Source organism: Palaemon carinicauda, chromosome 1 (assembly GCF_036898095.1).
Source record: "Palaemon carinicauda isolate YSFRI2023 chromosome 1, ASM3689809v2, whole genome shotgun sequence".
NCBI lineage: Eukaryota > Metazoa > Arthropoda > Malacostraca > Decapoda > Palaemonidae > Palaemon > Palaemon carinicauda.
The window spans coordinates 290,783,938-290,809,017 of NC_090725.1; the positions used below are offsets into that span (position 1 = coordinate 290,783,938).

Here is a 25,080-nt window from a genome sequence, read left to right on the forward strand (position 1 = left end):
AGGGAATTGATGAGGCAGAAGCGCAGAATAGAAAAAGATGGAAACGGCTCATCTGCAACGGCGACCCCATATAAAAATGGGAACCAGCTGGGAAGAAGAGATGAATATATATATATATATATATATATATATATATATATATATATATATATATATATATATATATGTGTGTATATATATATGCATATATATATATATATATATATATATATATATATATATATATATATATATATATATATATATATATATATATATATAAAGAGTGTGATTCCAGATGCGGAAAGTGTAGGGTAGGCAGATTGGGTCTTTAAAGTGGTTACGAGAAAGGAGTCATTTTGTTTGAAAGTAATTCAATACCGATTCACCAGTATCATATTTTTTTTAGTAATGATTCCAAATTATAATTACGTTCTATAGACCCATATGTTGTGTTATTCGATATAATACTCCAACAGAAATGTTATTCACTGAAATATTGAATTTTAAAATAATTTGTAAATTTTGGTCGGACTGAAAAACTTTACTCATACATAATTCACAAATCCAATAACAATTAATTTTCTCAAGATAGTATATCAATAATTGGTTTGAAACATTTCAGCATATATGAGCAAAGTATTTCAGGGAAGTCTTATGATTGTGTGGGAAAGTCAATCATCTGAGACCAATGATATTACAAATGATCTTCATATTACTTTATATATTCTCCTAGCTTACGATATGTAATGTTAGTTAGATGTATTCATAGCTTTTTTGGTCTCGTTAAGTATTTTTTTTTATATAAAAATACGGTTCACATTAAGGTAAGAAAGTGTATGCCACCACAAATGAATTCTACTGTAGTTTATAGATTCTATAGACAGGTCACTTAATGCTTGAAATATTGCATGGCAGAATCTTTAGGCATTATCTGTCATAGTTACTGATTACATGTTAATGACTCTCTCTCTCTCTCTCTCTCTCTCTCTCTCTCTCTCTCTCTCTCTCTCTCTCTCTCTCTCTCTCTCAAATGTTGAATTAGGTAATGCAATGATATTTTCTGTGAGGGTTCTTTAATTAAAAAGTGATGTACTAAAATGATCGCATTATATGCGTGAATCAAGCACTCTGTGATTGGTTAACTCATAAAACCATAGTGGATGGCTAGTGTAAGGTGTGGGAGAGTGAACCAATGGGCAGAAAGAAGTAATATTCATATATACAGAACTGCTGAATACCAATTGTTGCTATGCCATCATAAGAAAATGAATTGTTATTGGACTCGTGAAATGTGCATGAGTAAGGTTTATCAGTCTGACCAAAATTTACAAATTATTCCAAAAGTCATTATTTTAGCGAAAATCTCTTCTGGTAGAATGTTATATCGAATAACACAACTAATGAGTTTATACAACGTAGTTATAATTTCCAAATCATTACCAAAAATATTATAATACTGATGAATGATATTGATTAGGGAGTCGAAGTCATGACGTCAGTTAATATGGCAACACTGTTCGGAAATATCCTTGTGCGGGTTGGCTGCTTTCAGCATAACGCAGAGGTGATTTCCTACCACTCTGATGACAAAAATACATAAAGCGTGACAAAAACCACTACATTTCAGCTAATATACTGCCCTTATCCTATTCATATGGGATAATGACTGGAAAAGTTTAGTTGAAGTGTGGCTGTGATAGAACACTGGTAAAGTCCCAGGTCTGTCAGCGTATTAAGCAGTCGTGAACCGGCACGTGGTAATTTGACATGAGACATTGGTTCTCTATCACTTTCATATAAAATGCTTCCCTCCCAGTAACAGAACGCTTCCTCTGCCCTATCTAACCATTTACGCCTTTAGAATCACACTCTTTCCATACACACACACACACACACACACACACATATATATATATATATATATATATATATAGATAGATAGATAGATAGATAGATAGATATATATATATATATATATATATATATATATATATATATATATATATATATATATATATATATATATACACACGCTTATAGACGCAAAGGGCTTCGGTTTGATTTCGCCAGTCGTCTCTATCTTGAGCTTTTAAATCAATACGTCTCCATTCATTATCTCCTACTTTACGTTTCATAGTCCTCATCCATGTAGGTCTGTGTCTTCCAACTCTCCTAGTGCTTTTTGGAGACCAGTTGAAAGTTTGGTGAACTAATCTCTCTTGGGGAGTGCGAAGAACATGCCCAGACCATCTCCCTCTACACCTTACCATGATCTCATCCACATTTTAAATCGGGTATTCTCTCATAATTTCATTTCTAATCCTCTCCTGTCATTTAACTGCCAATATTCTTTTGAAGGCTTTTCTCTCAAATCTACAATATCTGTTGGATAGTGTTTCATTGCCATACCATGACTTATGTTCCCACCGTGACACCTATCTCACTAAACTGATATATATATATATATATATATATATATATATATATATATATACATATATATATATATATATATATATATATATATATATATATATATATATATACTGATTTTTAAAGGAAAATTCACGCAATTTCATTTCCGAACTTTACATAACCTACCCATTGTCGGATTTGTTTTTTTTTTAATCTTTCATTTAACTCAAATTCTAAAGATCCTTTATTAGAGACCATAGTCCTAAATATTTAAATGATTCCACCTCATTAATCCTCTCTCATTCCAATATTTCATCTTCCAATGCATATTCCATTCTTATCTCTTGTCTTTCTTCTATTTATCTTGAACCCAACTTCATGTGATATTCATGCATTTTGGTAAGCAGGGTTTGCAAGTCCTGTGGTATATTGCTAATAAGGACAACGTCATCAGCATACTCTAGGTTAGCTAATTTCCTGTTACTTATCCAGTCCAATCCTTCTCAACCATCCCCAACTGTTCTATGCATCACAAAATCCACGGGGAGGATAAACAACATAAGTAACCACACATTCCCTTGCGGTATTCCACTGTTCACTGGAAATTCATTTAATAAGACTCCAGTAACATTAACTTTGCACTTGCTATGCTCATGAATATACTTAAATCAAATTTACATATTTATGAGGAACGACATAATAATGTAGGACTCTCCATAAAACTGGCCGGTGCACATTATCAAAGTCTTTTTGGTAGTCCACAAATGCCAACAAAAATGGATTTCTATATTCTACACATTGCTACACCACATTTCTTAAGATAAAAATTTGATCAGTACAACTTCTACCTTTTCGAAATCCTGCTTGTTCATCTCAGCTTTTCATGTCTTTGTCTCTAGTCTCTTTAGAATGAGTATACTGTATATATTCATGAGTACTGACGTAAGTGTTATGTCTCTGAAATTATTGCCCTCAGTCAGATCACCTTTAATTGCCATTTTCACCAACATTTCTAGTTCCCATTCGTCAGGTTTTGGCTCTTCATGCCACAGTCTACAAAATAATCTTTTTAGTATTCTGGGAGTCATATCATTTTCGGCCAATGCCAATATCATCTCAGTAGTTATTCCATCGTATCCAGGCACTTTCCATATCTTTAGTTTTTAAATGAAAACTTCAACTTCAAACACACTGAATTCATTCATGGGCATATCAAGGTCTTCCTCAACTTTAGGTATGTCAATCAATTTATTCGCTTCATATCCTCTATCCATGACCTCACTAAAGTGTTCCATCCAACGTTGCCTTTCTTTATCTTTCGTTGTTATAACAGATCCATCCCTCTTTTTAAAGGGTATATGCTTCTTCTTTGCCCCAGTAGATACTTTATTAATAATCCAATTAGCAATGCTTACACCATAGCCTCTTATTGTATTCATAACTTCGTCAGCCTCATCTGCTTTCCTATTTAGATACTTTCTCCAATTTGTAATTTTCATTACTTTCTCAAAAACTCTCAACAATCAATTTCTGTCTTTATCTCATTTTCATAGTATTCCAAGTAGCATTTGATATATATATATATATATATATATATATATATATATATATTATATATATATATATATATATATATATATATATGTATATATATATTTATATATATATATATATATATATATATATATATATATATATATATATACATACACACACACACACATATATATATATATATATATATATATATATATATATATATGTATATATGTATATATATATACATACACACACACACACATATATATATATATATATATATATATATATATATATATATATATATATATATATATATATATATATATATATATACATGGAAGAGAGAGAGAGAGAGAGAGAGAGAGAGAGAGAGAGAGAGAGAGAGAGAGAGAGAGAGAGAGAGAGGGGACTCCTAGCTTGTGTTTACAAAAGAATTTTCAGTCGGTTCATTATATATTTCCAAACTAAACATAATCTTTTTTGTCAACAAGTTGTTTGTGAGAATAGCATAGCAAACAACGCAACAAATATACCATTTAATTATAAGTTAGAATAATTATATTGATAGAATTAAGATCTGGAGAAATTATACTGATTTTACGTTCATCCATAATTTTTCGTGGTTCCCCTACCATCACACCCTTTACAGCTCTAACCAGGAAACCCCCCCCCCCCCCCCTGTTGGGCTCCCTCCTAACAACCAAACTCTTCTACACCTGAAATTCTGGAATCTATAGATATTGGGGGTGACTGGAGACGACAGGACATTTTCTTTTGACTGTACAGTACATGAGGGAAATACAGAATAGCCTACTGTATGCTTTTAGAGTGGTTCGAATACAAATGTATAAATCAAAAGTTATTGGTTCGCTTTCCAAATATGGAAAAAGAAGATTTATCAGCTAATCTAATAATTGTCATATTCTCTTTTTCATCATTTAAATATTAGCAGCTTTGCCTTGAAATATCCTCCTTTACATTTAGAATCTTTTATGAAATTTTTCCACTTGTCATTTATTACTGTCTTCCATTCAGATACTTCTTATGTTATCTGTGATTGGAGGTCGTGAGTATTTAGTCTCTCGTGTGAAACACAGAAGAAGAAAACGGCAATTGCTTGCTAAACTGTTTGCTTAAATGTATGATTGCATTCTTAATTTCTTGCATCACTATGGTTACTGAACTTAAGGCTATTAGGCATTGTTTTTATACCATTTTGTGTCATTCTATTAATATTTTTTCAATGTATCTTTCTAATTAGGTTTTATAAGATAAATGTTCTCTGATTTCATTATTCTTAAAGGCAAGCTATGCTTTGTAAATGAAAATCAACGGGGTAGTGTCAAATGTCTCAAACATTTTTGCCTTTATTTCACTTTTGTCATCGAGTTAATGCAATTTTAGTTCACTTATTAAATATCTTGAAATACACTATTCACGAGAAAAAGAAAATTCCAATATAAAATGAGTGTTCAGAACTTACCTTACTAACCAACTATTTGATTCTGAGCAAACAAGTCTGTCTGCTAGCTTCGTGCTTTAAGTGTCACACGGTGACATCATTTGTATTCCTCAACACCACATTCTGTCCAGTCCTAGAAATGGTGTTTTATTTCACCAGTACAGGTAATATAATTGTATTTCCTATCTTTATCAATTAGATCAACACCAGATGGACTAATTGTTACTGTAAACCATACCAAGATGAATATATCCTGGTTTGTCTTTTTAATGCTTTTCAATTTCATTAGGGTTTCTAGTATTCTACGGTATATATTTAAAAAATCGCTAATTCATTTCCCATACGGTAAATATTTAAAAGTCATATAGTAATATTGTTTAACTTGAATTAAGCTACATTGTCTCCAGCGTTGGGATAATTGATAAGCAGTCTAATGTCCCAAAGTTAGCCAATACCTTGCAACCATGTAGCCTATCATTTAAGGGTAAATTTTGAATTAAAATCGGGTATTACTTTGACACTCTTAAGATATGTAAATTGCATTTTCCAAGCGCCTCGTATCCAAATTCCGTCAAAACTTTCAGATCCATATTTATCGATATATATATATATATATATATATATATATATATATATATATAATATTTTTATGAAGGTCTATCCCCCAGGTGTATGTTTATTATGCAGTTCTGGGAGCCTTTGTATATCAGCGGCCAGTTCCTCACACCTTGATTAAAAATGGGCATTAACTAACCTAACCTTTCTCACCTAACCTACAAGCCGTGTCCTTACCTACATATCTATGGGGGGGGGGGCTAACGCCTCCCTGCGACCCCCCTTGCACTGCCGTTTTCTAAGTTAGCCATATTAATACATACAGGTGGCCGCTGTCATACATACACCCCCAGTTCTAGCAATTCATGGTGCAGACTACCTTTTTCTACCCATCTGTATAAAGGACCCTCTATAGTTGATTGGAGTGGACGTGTCGGTAATTAAAATGTTGGTAAATATTTAGTATAGCACAATATTCCTTGTGAAGAAAATAAGGGTTATATATATGTATGACAGCGGCCACCTGTATTTATGATGACTGCTGACTAATAATACGGAAGCGTAAGGGGGGTCAGAGGGGGGCGTTAGCTTCCCCGGTAGGTAAGTTGGTAAGGATATGGCTTGTAGGTTAGGTTAGGTTAGGGGAGGAAGTTTAGGTTAGTTGGTGCCTCTTTTTTATGCACGCAGGAGGAACTGGCCACTGATATACAAAGTTTCTGAAAATAACAAGTGTTCTTGGTATATTTGTTGGTTCTTTGAACTGTTCTTATGTAAGTAATTGGGGGAAACCTATATTTTTTAAATTTGGATGTTTTAATCTAAAAATTGTGACGTAAAAACCAATTTTGAAATGGAAACCACAACACCACCTAAGTTAAGGTTCCCCACCAAAGCTATCGTTGTCTACTTACCAACTGGTGGCAATACCCTATACAACATTTCCCCCCCCCCCCTTAGACCACCGTAGTTTTAGCTTACCTCAAGGTTAAGTCTCTAGCCTGTGTTTGCTTCTAAACCGGCTTCACTCCTGGCAAGATAACACTAAATCACAATTTGTTCCAACACGAATACTTACCTCGAACTACTTTCTTAGGAGTTACCTGTAATCTCCTCTCTACCGACCAGAGTTTTGTGTAGTATACCCTATACCCGTTTTCTATGGAGGGCTAACCCGGGAGTGAGAGAACGTGCCCCGAGGGTAGCCTTTGAGCTAGGTCGAGGTCCGCTTGGGTCTCGTGAGCCAGTAAGTTCTCTGGTCGCGACGTGATACCATACGTCGCTCTCGTCTCTCTCGACCCTTTGTGTCCGCCTCGTGTGTCCCGCGTGGTAGCTTTGTGCTTATCCCTTGTGTTCTTGTGTGTTCACTACCCTTCCTTGTGCTTCCCAAGTGTATCCCTTTGATTCCCTTCGTTCCTGTGTCTTGTGGTTGTGTCCTATGGAGCAAATCCGCCGTTGTCCTGGGCCTAGAGCCGGAAAGTCGTGTGGAGCGTTCCTCTCCAAGCCCGAAGTGGACCCTCACTCCCTTTGCTCTTCCTGTAGGGGCAGGATGTGCTCGCCATCGGATACGTGCTTTGAGTGTGTTGGTTGGAGTGAGATTCAGTGGGTGCGATACGGCACGAAGAAAAAGAAGTCGTCGAAACGTTCGCCCAGAAAATCTAGCGTCTCTTCGCCGCTACTGTCACCCAGTGGACGGTCCGATGGGGCTTCTGTCTCGCCTTCCCCTGCCCAGAGTAGGGGACGAGGTAAGTCCGTTGCGGGGAAAGAGCCAAGGGTTCTTCCCCAGGAGTCTAGTGTGTGTGAAGTGGGGGTTGCGGGGACTTCTCAGGCTAATGGGGAGCCTGGTAGTGCTGTGTCGGGGGGTTCTGGAGACACTGCCCTTGTGCTTGGGGGGCACGTTTCCTCCGACGACCCCTTATGGTGTATTAATGTTGTACCTGTTTCTTCGCCCCCTTCGTGGGCCTGTGTTTCAGGTTCTTCGGCAGGTGGTGACACCCAGGGTAAGTTAGACTCCACAGTAAGTGATTCCTTCGGGTGGAAGCTCCCTAAAACGCCAGGTAGGTCCCCTATGCGGATGGATGAGGGCCTGGATACCTGGTTCCCTAGTGTAGGGCGTCAACCCTCTTTTCCAGCTCCTCTGACGACGGTCCCAGAAACCTTCCTGCAACCCTCTACCTCGGGTACGCAGCAAGTCGCGAAGCCCTCCGTAGCCCCGCTTCTGCCCGTCGTGCGGGTGGTACAGTTTCGTCGGGCTCTTCGGATGGTGGGGCTTCGTTCTCTTCAGAAGAAGAAACCAGGAGGAGACATCGGCGCCGGAGGGAGCGGTCCAGGAGCAGGCGTTCCCGCTCAAGATCCCGTTCGAGGTTCAGCAGGAGACGGTCCAGCTCTCCACGGAGGAAACACAGGAGGAGTAGGTCCCCCGATGGTGATTGGGTCTTCGTTCCCCGTAAGTCTGAGTTACAGTGTTCCCCGGACCGGCAATCCAGGGATTTCTCGCCACGGAAGCCATCCTCCAGGCGTAGATATGACCCTTGCAGGGAGAAATGCGAGAAGGCCTCTTCAGGCAGGCGTAAGGCCGCGAAGCTTCCGGTTCACCCCGCCCAGCGGGGGGAACCGTGCTTCCTTACGGGCAGCCTGGCTGGTTCGGCCCTCGGACTTTAAGGAACGGTTCCCTCCGTCGGGTCAGCCTACGGGATCCGCGTCCTCGTCCCCCAGAGAGAATACACGAACGGTAGTCCTCGCCGGCACGGCGATGCCAGCTCTGACCCCCGAACCTGGTGCGGAGGTTTCCGCCGGGGAAGACCAGTACCTCCGCAGGGGAGTGCCTGTTGTGCCAGAACTAAAGTGCCGGTGGGAATGCCCGGTGACCTGGCTCCTCGGGATCAGGCCGAAGGTTCTGCTGACGGTAGGGAAGGTTCCCCGACCGAGGACTCGGCCTATCGGAAAGTTATAGGCCTGATCCGAAGGCATCATAGAATTGAAGAGCCGGTTATAACCGATGAGGACTACTGGAGGTTCAGCCTTACCAGCTTGATGCAGGCACCCGTCCAACAGAAAACCTCCCTGGCCCTACCTGTGGCCCGAGATCTCGTCCTGGGACGGGCTCACGTCGATAGAGTTGTGGCAGGCAATGCCGAAGCTCCCAAAACGCAGAGCTCTTCGAAGTTGCTCCAAGGGCTCAAGACACAGAGCAGGGTTTATGTGCCAGAGGGACAACGACCGGGAGCCTGCAAGGTGGAGCCTGCCCTCGACGTTCTGGGACAGGGTGCCTCGGAGGACAGAGCCTCTTCAGCCCCGATTTGTTTTTCACAGTCGGAGGCTGCGATGATGGAGGAGATGTCGAAAGACCTAGTTCACGTCTCCTCTTGGTTGGACTGGTGGGCTTCCACACTGGTAGGTGTGCAAGCCACATATGACCTGACGGACCCAGAACAGCAAAGCCTCCTGATGGAGCTTATCATCTCCGGGGGCAAGACCCTGAAGTTCCTCACGTACCAGTCCCTCGCCCTGTCAGCGAATTGGGTTCTTCGCAAAAGGGACACCATTCTGGCGAAGCTTTCCCGGAAGGTCCCAGACAGAGAGGCGAGGGCCATGAGGAGCCTTCCTGTGTGGGGTGACTCCTTGTTCCCCTTGAAGGAGCTAGAGGAGATCATGGAAAAGGTGGCTAAGAGAAAAGAAGTGAACGCTCCCAGGCCTCCACCGGTAAGGAGGCCCCCCTACAAGAGGTCAGCCTCAGACGGTCCCTCTACTTCTCAGGCCCCGCCTAACCTGACGAGGAGAGAAGCCCCTTCTTCCTCGTGGGCCTCAGCGCCTCAGCCCCCCCGTAGAGGAGCTCCAGCAGCTTCGGCCTCGTTTAGGACAGGTTTATTCTGCCTCCAGGAGAGGCCGTTCAGGCCGCTCCTCCAGGAGGAGGTAGAGTGGGAGGCCCCCTACTCCTGCCCAAGCCTCAGGTTGGGGGATGCCTCAGACTACATTGGCAAGCATGGAAGGCTCACGGAGCAGAGCCCTGGACAGTGTCCGTACTGAAGGAGGGTTACAGGTTACCGTTCTTGACAGAACCCCCCCCCTTTAATTCCGGCCAGCCTGTCAGAGTGGTTGGCACCCAAGGACCCGTTGAAGAGGGCTGCCCTTCAAGAAGTGTCCACGATGTTGGAAAAGGGCGCCATGGAGGAGATCCTGCACCCAGGGCCAGGTTTCTACAGCCGCCTGTTCCTGGTAGAAAAGGCGACGGGGGGTTAGAGACCGGTGATAGACCTGTCAGCTCTCAACAAGTTTGTGCGAAAGACAGATTTCAAAATGGACACTCCGAAGTCAGTCTTGCTGTCCTTGAGGGAGAAAGACTACATGATGACCATAGACCTCAAGGACGCATACTTCCAAATCCCGGTCCACCCCTCAAGTCGGAAGTTTCTCCGGGTGAAATGGGGTACCCAGATCCTGCAATTCAAGACCCTCTGCTTCGGCTTGTCGACAGCTCCCCAGGTATTTACGAGGGTCTTCACGACACTCTCGGTGTGGGCTCACGAGCGCGGCATTCGCCTCATCCGGTACCTGGACGACTGGTTGCTTCTTTCCTCCCCGGAGGACGTTTTGAAGGAGCAGGGTATAAAACTTCTCCAGTTTTGCAAGGGTTTGGGTATCATGATCAACCCAGAAAAATCGAACCTATCTCCCTCCACCAGAATGACCTATTTGGGGATGACACTGGATTCCCTACTAGTGAAAGCTTTCCCGTCGGAGGAGAGGATAAGCAATCTGATGAAGATCCTTCTTCCTTTCCTGTCGGGGCAACCCAGGAGGGCGAAGGACTGGCAAAGGCTAATAGGTCATCTGGTGTCGTTGGAGAAACTGGTTCCCCAGGGGAGACTCAGACTCAGAGCCGTCCAATGGAACCTGAAGAGCTTCTGGAACCAACTGGACTCACCCCAGAAATTAATCCCAGTCCTACCAAACACAATACCCTCCCTGGAATGGTGGCATTGCCAGTCGAACTCGCTCAAGGGGATGCCCTTCGCCACCGACCCTCCCGAGTTGCTTCTATTCACAGACGCCTCCAACCAGGGATGGGGAGCCCATCTCCTCAACTGGACGGCGAGAGGAACCTGGATGGACGGGGAGAAAGGCCTACACATCAATGTCCTAGAGTTGAAGGCAGTCCAGAAAGCTTGCCTGCACTTCGTCGATCTACTAAGGGGAAACACTGTGGCGTTGATGTGCGACAACGCCACAGTGGTAGCGTACATAAAGAAGAAGGAGGCTAGAAATCAAGGGAGTTGTGCGATCACGCCCTAGAGATTCTAGATTGCGCAGAAGCGAACCAGGTAGTGTTATTGGCAAGGGTCATCCCCGGGAAAAAGAACGTTCTAGCCGACGGTCTCAGCAGGATGGGTCAGATAGTAGGAACAGAATGGTCCCTCCTCCCAGAAGTAGCCAGGCTCATCATTCAACGTTGGGGTTCCCCGGTGATGGACCTCTTTGCAACCAAGCTGAACGCGCAACTTCCCGTATATTGTTCTGTCCCAGACCCAAAGGCAGCCTTGGAGGATGCCTTTCAGCACAAGTGGGACAACCTAGACGTGTACGCTTTTCTCCCCTTCACGTTGATCAGGCAAGTACTCAACAGAGTAAGGGCTGCCCGGAACTTAAGGATGACTTTGGTAGCGCCCTGGTGGCCGGAGAGAGAGTGGTTCGCAGACCTTAAAGACCTGACGAGCCATCCTCCGTGGCCACTCCCCGACAGGTCAGATCTTCCACAATAGCCGCACTTTCTCAGGTTCCACGACAACCCACAGTCTCTACGCCTTCAGGCCTGGAGACTATCGAGTGACTCCTGAAGAAGGAAGGATATTCGACAGGAACAGCTAAGAGGATGTCGCGATACCTGAGAAGGTCGTCGGCAGCGGTCTACCAAGCGAAGTGGGCCTCTTTCACAAAGTGGTGCACTTCGAAGCGCATTAAACCCCTCAAAGCCTTGGTCCCAGACATCGCAGACTTTCTAGTATATCTCAGGGACGAGATAGGGATGTCAATCCCAGCTATAAAAGGAGTACGAGCAGCCTTGGGTCAAGTCTTCCTTCTGAAGGGCATCGACCTGGGTTCCTCTAGACACATCTCTATGCTTGTCAGGAGTTTTGAATAGTCCTGCCCCCACAAATTGTTAGGGTGCCTCAGTGGGACTTAGCTAGGGTCCTGAAGATGTTAAGTAGCCCTCCCTTCGAACCAATGAAGGATATTGTAGACAGGGATCTCACTCTCAAGACAGTCTTTTTGTTGGCCTTGGCCTCTGCGAAAAGGGTAGGTGAGATCCATGGGCTGTCATATGACGTCTCTCATTCGAAGGGGTGAAAAGAGATCTCTTTCAAGTTCGTCCCTTCGTTCGTGGCGAAAACCCAGAACCCAGCAGTCTGGGATCCTAAATTCGAGGGGTTCTCTCTGCCAGCTATTCCTAGGACTGGGAATCCTGAGGATTTGAGGTTATGCCCTGTCTGTGCCATTAGAAAATACCTTGAGAGGACTGCACATCTCCGGCCAGGCATCAAGAGCCTTTTCGTCTCCACAGGTGTTACAAAGAAGCAGGTATCGAAGAATACCATTTCCTTTTGGTTGAGACAAGTTATTGCCAGGGCCTACAAGGAGGAGGGACTGGCCTTGCCAGGCACTCCCAAGCCCCATGACATCAGAGGTCTGAGCACTTCCTTAGCCTTTGAAAAGAACATGGCAGTGGGCCAGATCCTTCGAGCGGGCACCTGGTCGAACCAGTCAACCTTTACTGCTCATTACCTCAAGGACTACTCAAGAAGGTCCTTAGACGGGTTCTCCATTGGAACAGTCATCTCCGCGCTCCAAGTGATTTAACGGTAAAGTCCCAGGCTCAATCGTGGATAGCAAAACCAGGAGACACAGGTTCGTTTCTTTTCACCCTAATCCCCGTTTCCTATCCCTATCGGAGATAACCACACTTATGTAACCATTGAAGAACACGTCTCTGCAACTGCATTACTGGACTCAGCATCAGAAGAATTTTTTCAAAGGGTGAGTACTTAGACACTAACGTGAGCTCTTTGTGTAGTTACCCTACCGTCCGTTTTCCCAGTTTGTTTTTGTCTTAAAACCTAGTTCATATCTAGGCTTCTTGGCGTCCGCTTGCTGGGTCTGAAGGTCAGGAAATCACTCCCACCTCCTAAAGTGTAAGTCTCCTAAGAAAGTAGTTCGAGGTAAGTATTCGTGTTGGAACAAATAAAAAATTTTAAGTAATTTTTATTTTTCCTAACATACTTACCGAGAACTACTTTCGGGTAATGGCCCTCCCTACCTTCCCCGAGTGCCTTTCTGCCCTTGCAGGGACTTTTTGCAACATCCAAGGAACTTACTGGCTCACAAGACCCAAGCGGACCTCGACCTAGCTCAAAGGCTACCCTCGGGGCACGTTCTCTCACTCCCGGGTTAGCCCTCCATAGAAAACGGGTATAGGGTATACTACACAAAACTCTGGTCGGTAGAGAGGAGATTACAGGTAACTCCTAAGAAAGTAGTTCTCGGTAAGTATGTTAGGAAAAATAAAAATTACTTAAAATTTTTGATATTTTGTAAAACGTAAAACTAGCTTTATAATATCCTATTTAAACAATATTTTTCCCATAAAGAAAATCAATTTGACAATTAATAAGAAAGTTTACGTCTGCCCCAACCCTCACGTATTCACATGGAAGAGTTTTCTGGGTATTGGGTAAGAGGACAGTGTGTGTTATGTCATTAACTAAATTGTTCAAAACACACGAGGAGCATATCATTTTGTCCAAAATTATTTTTAGGTACCCACCCAATTTCACCTAACATCCAAAATGGGGCGCAGGTAAACACCCCTCCCTAATATGGAGTACCTCAAGTTAAGTGATAGAACTGCATTTGTTTTCCGTGTGAAATATGGTTTTTTAGGGTTATTTTCTGGTGTTTCAGGTGTCTTTATAATTGTTTAAATGTGTTTCCGTCAGGTAACATCATCATAATTGTTCAATTCACCTTAAGATACGCCAGGATTATTCTTATTTTCTCTGAAAGTATTATTGGTTACTGATGCAATTTTACTAAATTCTGAGCGTTCTAACCTAACATGCCCTCACTCAAACTGATGTTTTGTTCTTACACACATACAAACCCTTCACACTTTACTGTGGGTCTACTGTATTGTTCTGCCCTAGCTAGAATCTACCCATAAGCTTTTAACGCGAGTTGTTGATGACCCTCCGCTAGTTAGGTGTGGTAGCAGGGAATAGACTGATCACCCCGCTCACACGCATTCACTGTGTGTCACATTATGGGTTTTGCTTGGTAAACTGAAGGTGTGCCGTCTCGCTCTCCCGTAAACCCATTTATTTACCTGGCCATTAACTCGCTCTCTTCCTCTATGGAGGTGTTCTAGATCTCTTATTCTTTGCAGGTGTGCGTGATCTACGAGGATTGCTAATATGCTGGTTGGTTTGCCTTGCATAGCTGACCTTTCTGGCAGCATGTTTATTTCGGCTTGGGAAACTGATCCTTACAACCTTTGCTCTGTGTTGAGACAACACTCATGCACACAGGTCTCGCGCTGTGAAGAGTGTCGGAGGTGTCATCCTCCTAGTGGCAGCGGTATGGTAGGCAATGGAAGAAGTCTAAAAGGGAATTGTCGAATTTGTAAGGTCTTCCTCGAAGTCGATAAAATCCCGACTTCTTTCTCTGGCACCTTATTACCTCCCTTCAGACTCTGATCATTCGGCCTCCGCCAGAAGGCGGTCGTAGAAGGGCTTAAACTTGGAGTACAGCAGGAGCACACAGCGGTCTCCTCTGGATTTGGCCACAGCCTTCCCCACTAACCTCTGGAGCAGTGTTCCCTCTAGCAAGTCTCCAAAGCCTCGCCCACCTGAGGGGTTGGTGGCAGGTTCTCCACAGTCTCTCCAAGGAGTGAGTGCTCACTCTGAGATCGCTTGGCCAGCCGAACTTGCTCAGCACTCTGTGCTCATTCAGCAAACTGGGCTTGTCCAGCAAAAGAAACCTTTGGTTCCTCTACCCTCCAAGGTTGTTCGCCCGGTAATCATTGCCCCTTCCCACTGTGCTTCTAAGGCACCAAGAGTCTCACGAGCGCCATTTTCTCCCGGGCTCTGTTTCAGGCATCTAGCCATCTTGGAGAATCGGTGGCAAGTTCTAACATTTGCAAACGATGGCTGCTCGCATACAAGGACAGAGCACCTTTGCCTTGGTCGTCTACATCTGAGCGTATTTACCACAAAGATACACACATGGATACTTGCAAACCTCCAGCAGGTTCTCTTATGAGTTCTCACATGCCGCTTCACGTTGCTTTGGCTTGTGAACAACCAATCCCTTGTAGGGCAGTGGAGTAATGAGTGTTGTATGCTCTCCAAGAGAATCGGTTGCTTGTGACCATAGCGAGCACACAATCCTGAGAGATTGTGCGGCCGTCCTTTCATCTGCGAAGAATGCACCATGGTACCTTGAGCTTGTGAAGGCTGTGAAACATGGGGTTGTCAACTGTTCCGGTGCCACTACCAGCAGTGTCTTCTCAACCTATTACTGTCCCGGTCGTGGTGTTTAAATCTCATGGAAATTCCAGCCCACCCTTGGATCCTATACATATGAGTACTGCCTCCAGGCATGCTCCTCCTCCTCCCTCTTCAGCTCATCCTTTGTCTCCGGTTCGTTCGTCCAAGTACCAGAGATATCTAGACTTAAAATAGCTTGATCCCGTTTGGGAGAAATTGTGTATCATCCCAATCAAGCCAACAAAGAGGCGAATGACACGGAGGCAGGAGGCGCCTCCTCCATGTGATACCTTGCACCTGAGAACAAGCAGGACTACTACTGGTTGTACCCGGTAGAGTTTGTGCAAACCCCGAGGCCTCCCGAGGCCTCCGTCTGCCCCCGTGGACCCCAGCAAGTTTTGCAGCCAGCATGGTATAATTACTGTAGATGTAGACTTCTACTCTTCTTGCTTCCTTCGCAGGCAAGCCCAAGGAGCAGAAGTATCTTAAAACCCTTCCAAAGAACTGGGCTTCAAAGGCACTCGATGTCCCAGAACAATGAAAGGGCGCTCTCGGTTCGGTGCTAGGCTTGTCATTGCCCACGACGCAGAGCCTCCTCTCTAGGCCTCATGCCCCTGTCTGGGTAGTCGTTGACAAGCCTGACCCGACCCAAGCCAACCCGACCCAACCCTGGCTCCTATGGGTGTGAACTTGGAGTTTGAAGAGTCCGAAGGTAAGGAATCAGACCATTCCTGTATGCAGGTCTTTGCCTGCATAAGGAAAGTTAATGAGCTGGCGATCCATCTTACTCTCCTCCTGAAGGGCCAGACATGGACCTTGACTTCCTCTGCCAGGCCCCTTGAACGGGAAAGACCAGGATCGAGTCGCCCTGTTCTAGGATGGTAAAGGAAGCCAGAAAAATGGTCCTATACTAGGTTGCAATACCTTCAAACTCTCTCAGGGCTAGAGAAAATACAGTACTACATCCTCCACGAGGATCCCTCGCCACTGCCACTGGACCAAGGGGTCTTGGCATTGGCACACAATATATCCTTAGACAGGTTGGCGGCATAACAGATGACCTCAGCTGCTGAAGCTGCAAATATGGAGCGGATTGCAAAGGCTTCCTTGCAAGCTGCTTCTTGGATTAACTACTGGTCTGTGTCTGTTGGGTATCTAATCACCAATGAGAATTTGGCTGATCTAGAATGAAAGAAAGCAATGAACACCTTCTTGCTCTTAGGAGCGAGAGCATTCAAGTTCCTCACTGAAATGAAGAGACTCGGTCATTTCAATATTCCAGATGCAAGTACCAAAGAGGGAGGCGCTCAAGCTACACAACTCGTCAATGGAGGGTTCCTTCTTTGTTCAACTCATAAGACATTGACACACTCATGGAGTGCTGGAGGAAGGAGAGTCATGACTCCCTCCTCCAGGGGGCGTTGATATCTCGTCCTCACTTTTTGGCACCGAGGATATCCCTGTACATTGGCAGGTGCACAAGAAAACATCAGATGCTTCAAGGCAGTCCAGTGCCAAGGAGCAAGCTCCTAAGCAGCCCTCTCTTGGCAAGGGCCCTAAGGGCAAAGGAATAAGTGGAAGATGTGGTCGCTTCCTCTAGGGTGTTGGGGTGCATTCTTCCTGCCCGACCACTGGTGGGAGGATGTCTGAAACGCAGATGGAAGAGATTGGAGTTCTTCGGGGCCTATCCTTGGACAGTTTCAGTCTTATGAGCGGGTTACCACGTTATGTTCACTCTGTCTCCCCCTCCTTTGACACAACATCCAGTGATGTGTTGTTCCTTCAAGAAGGGATCAGCGAAGGATCTTCCTCTGACTCCCAGTACCTTCCCTTTGATCCTTCCCAGTCGGTTTTCTCAGAAAGCCAAACAGGAGTGGTGGCACTTTAACTGTAGGCAAATCTCGAGCCCGGAAGACCTTCTGTTTACCGTAGATCGGGAGGATTCCCCTTTACGATGAGGCCTCGTCATCTGATTTACAGGTCAATGACACCCTTCGAGCTTTATGGACCTCCTTGGAACTGCAAGGCCCCCCTTCCAAATTGTTGTTGATAGTGTTGGTTTCAAAGGAATCACAAGAGACAGGACAGTGTTTCTTCTGCACTGGAGACCTTCAGCTTATCTCCTTCAAGGGCAGATAAGAGTGTCTCGCCTTCTTGAGCTACTTCCTTTAAAGTCCTCCACTGTTACAGCAGTCTCGCTATCAGGTCATGAGACCAGCCACAGAGACATGCTGTGTGTTAGCATTTTTCCTACGGGCCTTTTCTTTGGGATGCCCACGCTTTTCATATGGATTTTTGTGTTAGCGAGCAACATGTCTCAACACGCACCAACATCTAAGCGTGTCTGTGGACTAACAGACCTGTCCCCACTGGGCAACCCCCTCCTCTCATGAGTCTGTAGTAGTTGCACACTTAGAACTATTGCGAGCTACACCCCTAGGCAAGCCACTCGCTCACCCTGTGAGAGGTTGGGAATAGGCGAGTTACCACATTCACCCCTCACTACTTCATAGCCATGCAGACACACCTCATCTGTGCGTGCTCCACATAATCCAAGAAACCCCTCTAAAGCAAACCTTTCTAGTATGGAGCAAAATACAAAAATCTCTCTCAGAAGAGACATTATGTCTGCGAGAACTAAGCGTGTGCCCTCAAGCTCATGATTTGGAAATGCAGTTTAGATTCCCCTTGAGAGGAATGTAGTGAGTGGTCACCCTCCCAGTGGCAGGAGGCAAAGGAAGAAAGTAAAATGAAATTCTTCCCCCCTGAGGCTCATCTCATCCTAGAATGTGACACAAATAAACCTGCTTTTTCGATCCCCAGTACTCTGGCTTTGACCCTTCACCGTCAGTCTCATCCGGAGGCAAGACAGGGAAGAGTAGTGGCAAGTTAACTCTTGGTTAAGTTTAATTTCAGAGACACCTGGTTTTTTCTTCTAGTGAAACAGATGAGCTGCCTCTCCTTTGGTAGGAGCCAGCTAATGATGATTTGTTTAAAGTTGACGACACTATGCTACACCTTTAGTCTTCACTTGGACTAAAGGGTACTCTTTCCTAAGAAGGGCTAGCATTAGCACTCTAACCTGCTAAGGGGATTGAGACAACTTCGTATAATTTGGATCTTCTAACTGAACTTGAGCAGTTGGGTAACATTCTGCCCTCGAGTTTGGATTTACTGTTTGTTTTATACCTACAGGGTTTATGAGGGACAGGTATTGGAAGGAAATAGCTCTCCTTACCACAATAGATGCCATAGCCCTTTCAACTGTGATATGCGTGCATGCTCGCCAGTCTATAAAGGAGCATGCGCCGTTACCTTCTGTTACACATTCTTCCGAACATTACATCTCCCTGCACTCAAAATGTCTGAACTCTGAAGAACCTGCCTCGAGAGACCTTGTACGAGTTATACATGCTCCAGATACTCATTTATAACTCAACTCACATCGTTTTGCTTAACACTAGTGAGCATAGTAGATATCCAGACCAGCCTTTGGTATTGAGGTCCCCAATCAAAGGCAGGAAGGTGACTGTAAACTAGTGTATGTCGCTCACTGCAGGGATCCAGAAAACGTCTTCAACTACCTTGGTCCGAGCTTGCCAAAGAAGCATTCGATAAAGTCATTATACTGATCGTGGCTTGTAAGGATTCCCTGTTAGTAGGCTGATCTGCTAAGATCTTGTCGCCAGCCTTTGCAAGGCAGAAGCTCTATTATGTCACCCAGTATTCCCAGCCCTCTGGATCAAGCTGTCACTACCCTAACCCCGTCTATGTCAGCTGAAAGACAGGGAGCTCAACATTTTACTTTCACGGCTTCAGAAGTCTCTAATAGTGAAGTTGCAGTGATGTCAACCCTGCAAGGTGCATCTTGGTTGGACCTTTGGTCAGGAACGATGGAGTACTTAGCCTCAAGCGAAGACCTCGTAGATTATTATTGTTATTACTATTACTAGCTAAGCTACAACCGTAGTTGGAAAAGCCCAAGGGCTCCGAGAAAAATAAGCCCTCCCTCTATCAGGAGCAAAATCTTTTGAGGGTTTGGTCCATCAGGCATCCAACCAGGGGGCTAATTGGGTCATCAAAAAGCAACGTCCATTGGCCTCTAAGTTTGCTAAGTAATTTAACAAAAGGGAGGTACTAAATCTCCAGAATTTGTCACTCAAAGGACTGTCAAGTTAATGTATACGTTTTGCATTTCTTGTGTAATTAAGGTTTTTTATTAAGTGTTAAATAATATCACTAGAGAGAATTTAATTAAAAAACACTAAATTCAGCGTGATGTCATGGCTACTCATCTATTTATTGATTTATATCTTGATTTGTTTGAGATTTTTTTGGAAAAACTAAAGTGTACATTGTATACATGATATTTGTGTATTTACTTGCAAAAAACGGAAGTCTAAAATAAAAAAAATTAAGACCGCATTCCACGTGATGATGTACGTACATTCGAAGTGACTGACGGACAAAGAACTTACAGTACAGTGAACCCTTGCTACTTCGCGGTTCGACCATCGCGGATTCACCACTTCGCGGGTTTTTTTCATAACCCATATATATATACATATCGCGGATTTTCCGGAAATTTCGAAAATACCGCGATATCTGAAGACCCCAAATACGATATTTCGTTACCTGTAATTCCATTAATACTGTAATTAGTAATATCTGCTCTTACTGATTGCTCATTGCATTACATATGACATATAATTCAGCACAGAAAGAAATAAAACACGAAAAGAGAATGTGATCATACGATAATTCAGTACTGTATACAGTACGTAGTAAAATTAAATCGAACATGAAACGCAAATCAGATGCAGTCATACCATATTAGAATGGTGTAAGGCTGCTGATGGCTACTACTGTACTACAAATGTAATGGATGTGCTTCTTTTCCATGAATCTTTTGTATGTATACGTACGTAGTACTGCATCCAATAATATTCTTTGTTGCAAAAATCACATCTCGAATAAGCGTACGAGAGAGAGAGAGAGAGACACACACATCCTACAACAAAAGCGTAAAATAGCGTACGTAAAGCTGTATTATTATTATTGTTATTATTATTATTATTGTTGTTGTTGTTATTGAAATTATTATTGTTATTATTATCATTATTATTATTATTATTATTATCATTATTTATTATTATTTATTATTATTATTATTATTATTACTGTACAGTATACGCAGGGTATCTTGTACTTTGAATTGGTAACCTACGTAGCATATAAGACGGGTTGTGATTGGTTCAAGCGCTGATAGATGACGAATCAGAACCCAAGTTTTGTTATCTAGCCTGTGATTGGTGTTTTGCCTGCATCTCCAACCCGCAGCATCTACGTTTTCGCGGCCACTTTCTCTCCCGCCGTATCGCTGTGTAGACGTTGTTAAGTTATTGTGAACTTTAATTTGTGCTGTGCGTGACTATTTTAAGTTGAACTTTTTGTTGAACTTTCTGTTAAACCCTACTGTACAATGGCTCCCAAGCGTTCTGCTTCTACTAAGGCTGGTAGTGAGCCTAAACGCCACCGAAGGATGATGACGATTGCTGAGAAGGTGACGCTTCTAGATATGCTAAAAGACGGTAGAAGTTACGCGGCCGCAGCCCGCCATTTTGGAATCACTGAATCCACCGTTCGCTATATCAAGAAGGACGAGGCGAACATTAGAAAGACGGCTGCAATCACCTTTAGCAGATCAGCGAAGCGAGTCGTTACCACGCGTAATAAAACGATCGTACGCATGGAAGATGCTTTAGCTGTGTGGATTGCCGACTGCCGGAAGAAGAACATAGCCTTGGATACGAACACCATCCGAACAAAGGCTTTGAGCTTGTATGAGAATTTTGCAGCAAAGGAACCTCAAGACGACGATGGCGACCATGCTGAAGAAGATGATGATGTAGATGAACCTCAACCAGGGACATCCACTGATTCCCAGCGTCAGAAACAACGTTTTTCCGCCAGCAAAGGATGGTTCGCGAAGTTTCAGAAACGCTTCGGCCTGAAAAGCGTTTCCCTTCATGCGAGGCTGCTTCCGCTGACACTGCCGCTGCTGAAACTTACGTGAATCTGACGTTCAAGAATATTATCGCCGAAGGTGGATACTAGCCGGAACAAGTCTTTAATATGGATGAGACCGGCTTGTTTTGGAAGAGAATGCCGTCGTGAACTTTCCTGTTCAAAGAAGAAGCCAAAGCCTCTGGCTTTAAAGCATTCAAGGATCGCGTTACCCTCGTGATGTGTGGCAATGCTGCTGGATTTTTGCTAAAGCCCGGGCTTTTTTATAAGTCGAAAAATCCTCGCGCTTTGAAAAATAAAAATAAGAATCTCCTTCCTGTGTACTGGATGCATAATCCAAAAGCATGGATTACGAAGATGCTGACCTCCAACTGGTTCCACCAGTGTTTCATCCCGCAAGTCAGCAAATATCTCGTAGAGAAGGGCTTGCCATTCAAGATCCTTCTCCCTATGGATAACGCTGGTGGACACGCAACTGATCTGTCGCATGAGGGCATTCAGGTTGAGTTCCTGCCGCCCAACACCACGTCATTAATTCAACCGATGGACCAGGGGGTTATCAGGGCGTTCAAGGCCCTCTACACGAAGAATACCTTGGCGGACCTCGTTGCGTGTGTGGATGCTGCCCAAGATGATGAGGATGAAGATTTTAACTTGAAGGCGTACTGGCGGCAGTACACCATAGCCACGTGACTGCAGAATATTCAGAAGGCACTGCAAGAGATGAAACCTGCAACCATGAATGCGAGCTGGAAGAAGTTGTGGCCCCAGATTGTTTACGACGACGAGGGATTTACTCCGTCTGAAATCCAACACGCAAATCTGTGCAGTTGGCTGCCATAATTGGAGGTGACGGGTTTGGCGACATGACGACTGAAGACGTCGACGAGTTGTTGGACTGCCATTCCCAGCCGCTAACTGACGCAGACCTAGAAGACCTGACGAAATCGGCAAGTGAAGAAGAGAGTGAAACACAGGAAGAGACCCAAGAAAATGTTGAAGAAACAGGCTTAACATTAGAACGGCTTGCCAAGGCCTGCAACCATGCGAAGGAGTTGAAAGAAATGTTGCAAGAGTGGGACGAGGATATGGTTCGGTCTATGCAATTCTGAAACAAGATCGATGAAGACATGACTCCCTACAGGATGCTCTTAGAGCGAAAAAAGAAGCAGCGGCAGCAACTTCCGATCACAATGTTCTTCCAGCCTCGCAAAAAAGAGCCAGATCCTCCTGCTAATACGCCTCCGGAAGAAATTGAAGTTTCCCAGGAAGAAGTTGAAGAGGTGTCCCAGGAAAAGACACCTCCTTCTGAAGAGACGTAAAATACTATCATTGGCTGCACAGTAGAAGACATCATCAGCTTCATCATCATCATTTCTACTGTGCAGCAAATTCATCGCCATCATCATTCAAGTTTTTCTTGAACTTCTTTCGTGGTGAGTACAGTAACAATCTTTATTTTTTACTTTAATATTCTAACATTTTAATATTTGTGCCTGTTTTAGTTTAGTACTGTATGCATTAAGTTAAAGGGAAGGTTTTAAAAGTCTGAAGAGTATACATGTTGTAACCTATTATATTTTTTTGTTTAAAATTTACATTTACGTACGTAAAACAATCTCTCTCTCTCTCTCTCTCTCTCTCTCTCTCTCTCTCTCTCTCTCTCTCTCTCTCTCTCTCTCTCTCTCTCTCTCTCTCTCTCTCTCTCTCTCTCTCTCTCTCCTCTCTCTCTCTCTCTCTCTCTCCTCCTCTCTCTCTCCTCTCTCTCTCCTCTCTCCTCTCTCTCTCTCTCCTCTCTCTCTCTCTCTCTCTCTCTCTCTCTCTCTCTCTCTCTCTCTTTGTTTTCCTGCTTTGCTACGTACAGTATGTACTGTATGATTTTATATAGATACGGTAAATAATATTTGTAATAACATATTTTCTAAAAGCTTTTACTGTAAATATCATTATTTATCACTTTCATCATGCGCGTTAAATGCCTTCTTTGTTCTGAGCGTGGTTGTTTACTGAGCGTACTTATGACGCCGTCGTTTCAGGCGGCGTCATAAAGAAAAACATTTCATTTGGAAGTCCTAAGAAAAATTAAGTACAACATTGGTAATAACAAAAATCAACATACTGTATAATCAATATAATCGATGCAAAAACTAACCTATACACAGATGTGTACACTAAATGCGTTTGTTTTCTTCATTATGATCAGAGAAACGTAAACAAAACATTGGTTGCCATTTTTTATCGTGCTTTTTGGCGTGTTTAGGAAACGCATGATATAAAATCGCCTTTATTATTTGTGCCTGTTTTAGTTTAGGGTACTGTAGTACATGCATTAAGTGTTCTGTACATTAAGGGTGGTTTGTTAACAGTACTACGTACAAGGGAAGGTTTTAAAAGTCTGAATATACATGTTAAATAAATAGGTAAATATGGTGTCACTACTTCGCGGATTTTCACCTATCGCGGTCGGGTCTGGAACCTATCTACCGCGATAAACGAGGGTTCACTGTACATAAAGTATTAAGTTCTTATGCTCATATAGTGTTGGCAATGGTGATATAACTGTACCCTTAAAATATCTAGTTACTGAGTAGAATATTTTTTTTTATTGATATTTTTGTATTTGGAGGTGATCCGGGCTTTAAGGGTACTTCTGTTCATGTAGCCTACAGTATGCATGCTGGTGAAATTAAAATTTGATATTTTACAGTATACCGACCAGTATATCACTAGTCCCCTGTCAGTTAGATTTAGATTTCCCTACAATTGAGTTGGCAATAGCCTATGGGATTTTGATTTTCTTGTTTTGTATATTAGTACTTGTACCAGCCGAACTCGTTTGAGTCCCTTGTCAGGCTGGGAGGAACGGAGAGAGGAGAGGTCCCCTTTTTTGTTTCATTTGTTTGATGTCGGCTACCCCCCAAAATTGGGGGATGCCTTGGTATACAGTATGTATGTATTAGAATTTTTTTTTTCTAATTTCATATTTGTGTACTGTATTGTATTATAAAATTAATCATATTTTCAGCTGCAGACCCACCTGTCACCCTGTTCATGGGATTAGATAAATATGAAAGTGAGTACAAAACTATCTTGTTGAATAAAAGTTAATATTTATCTAGGACTATATGGCATTCAATTCTAAATTCAAATGAAATTTTTATAATATAGTACTGAATTATATAACTTTTATCTTATACTTCTTATTTATTATTTTTTTCTGCTTACCATATATTATAGATGAAGACCTGATTAAGTGGGGATGGCCCGAGGATGTTTGGTTTCATGTTGATAAAGTTTCCTCAGCCCATGTGTACCTCAGACTAAATTCGGTAAGTGAAGCCAACGCTTGTTATTATAAGAAGTTTATATACTGTACAGTAATTTCCATATTCTAATAATTTTTTATGAATGTAGTTCCCTGGAATTTAGGCTGAAATTAACACATTTCTCACCTATTGAAGACATCTTAGCTTTGAGCTGTTCTTATGCTTGAGAAATTCTGTACATGCTACAAATTTAAGGAAAATTCTTACTAGTTACCTAGTGCTTATGGTAAGCTCT

The 25,080-nt window shown here is 43.2% G+C and overlaps 1 protein-coding gene across 2 annotated transcripts in view; it reads left to right on the top strand.

Annotated features, from left to right (window-relative positions):
* Positions 1–25,080, top strand: part of LOC137657735 (coiled-coil domain-containing protein 25-like) — a 111,819-nt gene that overhangs the window by 66,317 nt on the left and 20,422 nt on the right. Inside the window, exons 1-3 of one of the 2 annotated variants that reach the window (XM_068392195.1) lie at positions 5,434–5,565; positions 24,545–24,592; positions 24,757–24,848. In XM_068392195.1, coding sequence (XP_068248296.1) covers positions 5,541–5,565; positions 24,545–24,592; positions 24,757–24,848 — 165 coding nt within the window. In that variant the 5' untranslated portion in view covers positions 5,434–5,540. Of the gene's footprint in view, positions 1–5,433; positions 5,566–24,544; positions 24,593–24,756; positions 24,849–25,080 lie in introns of those variants that run through there. The other variant, XM_068392203.1, reaches the window with a different exon arrangement.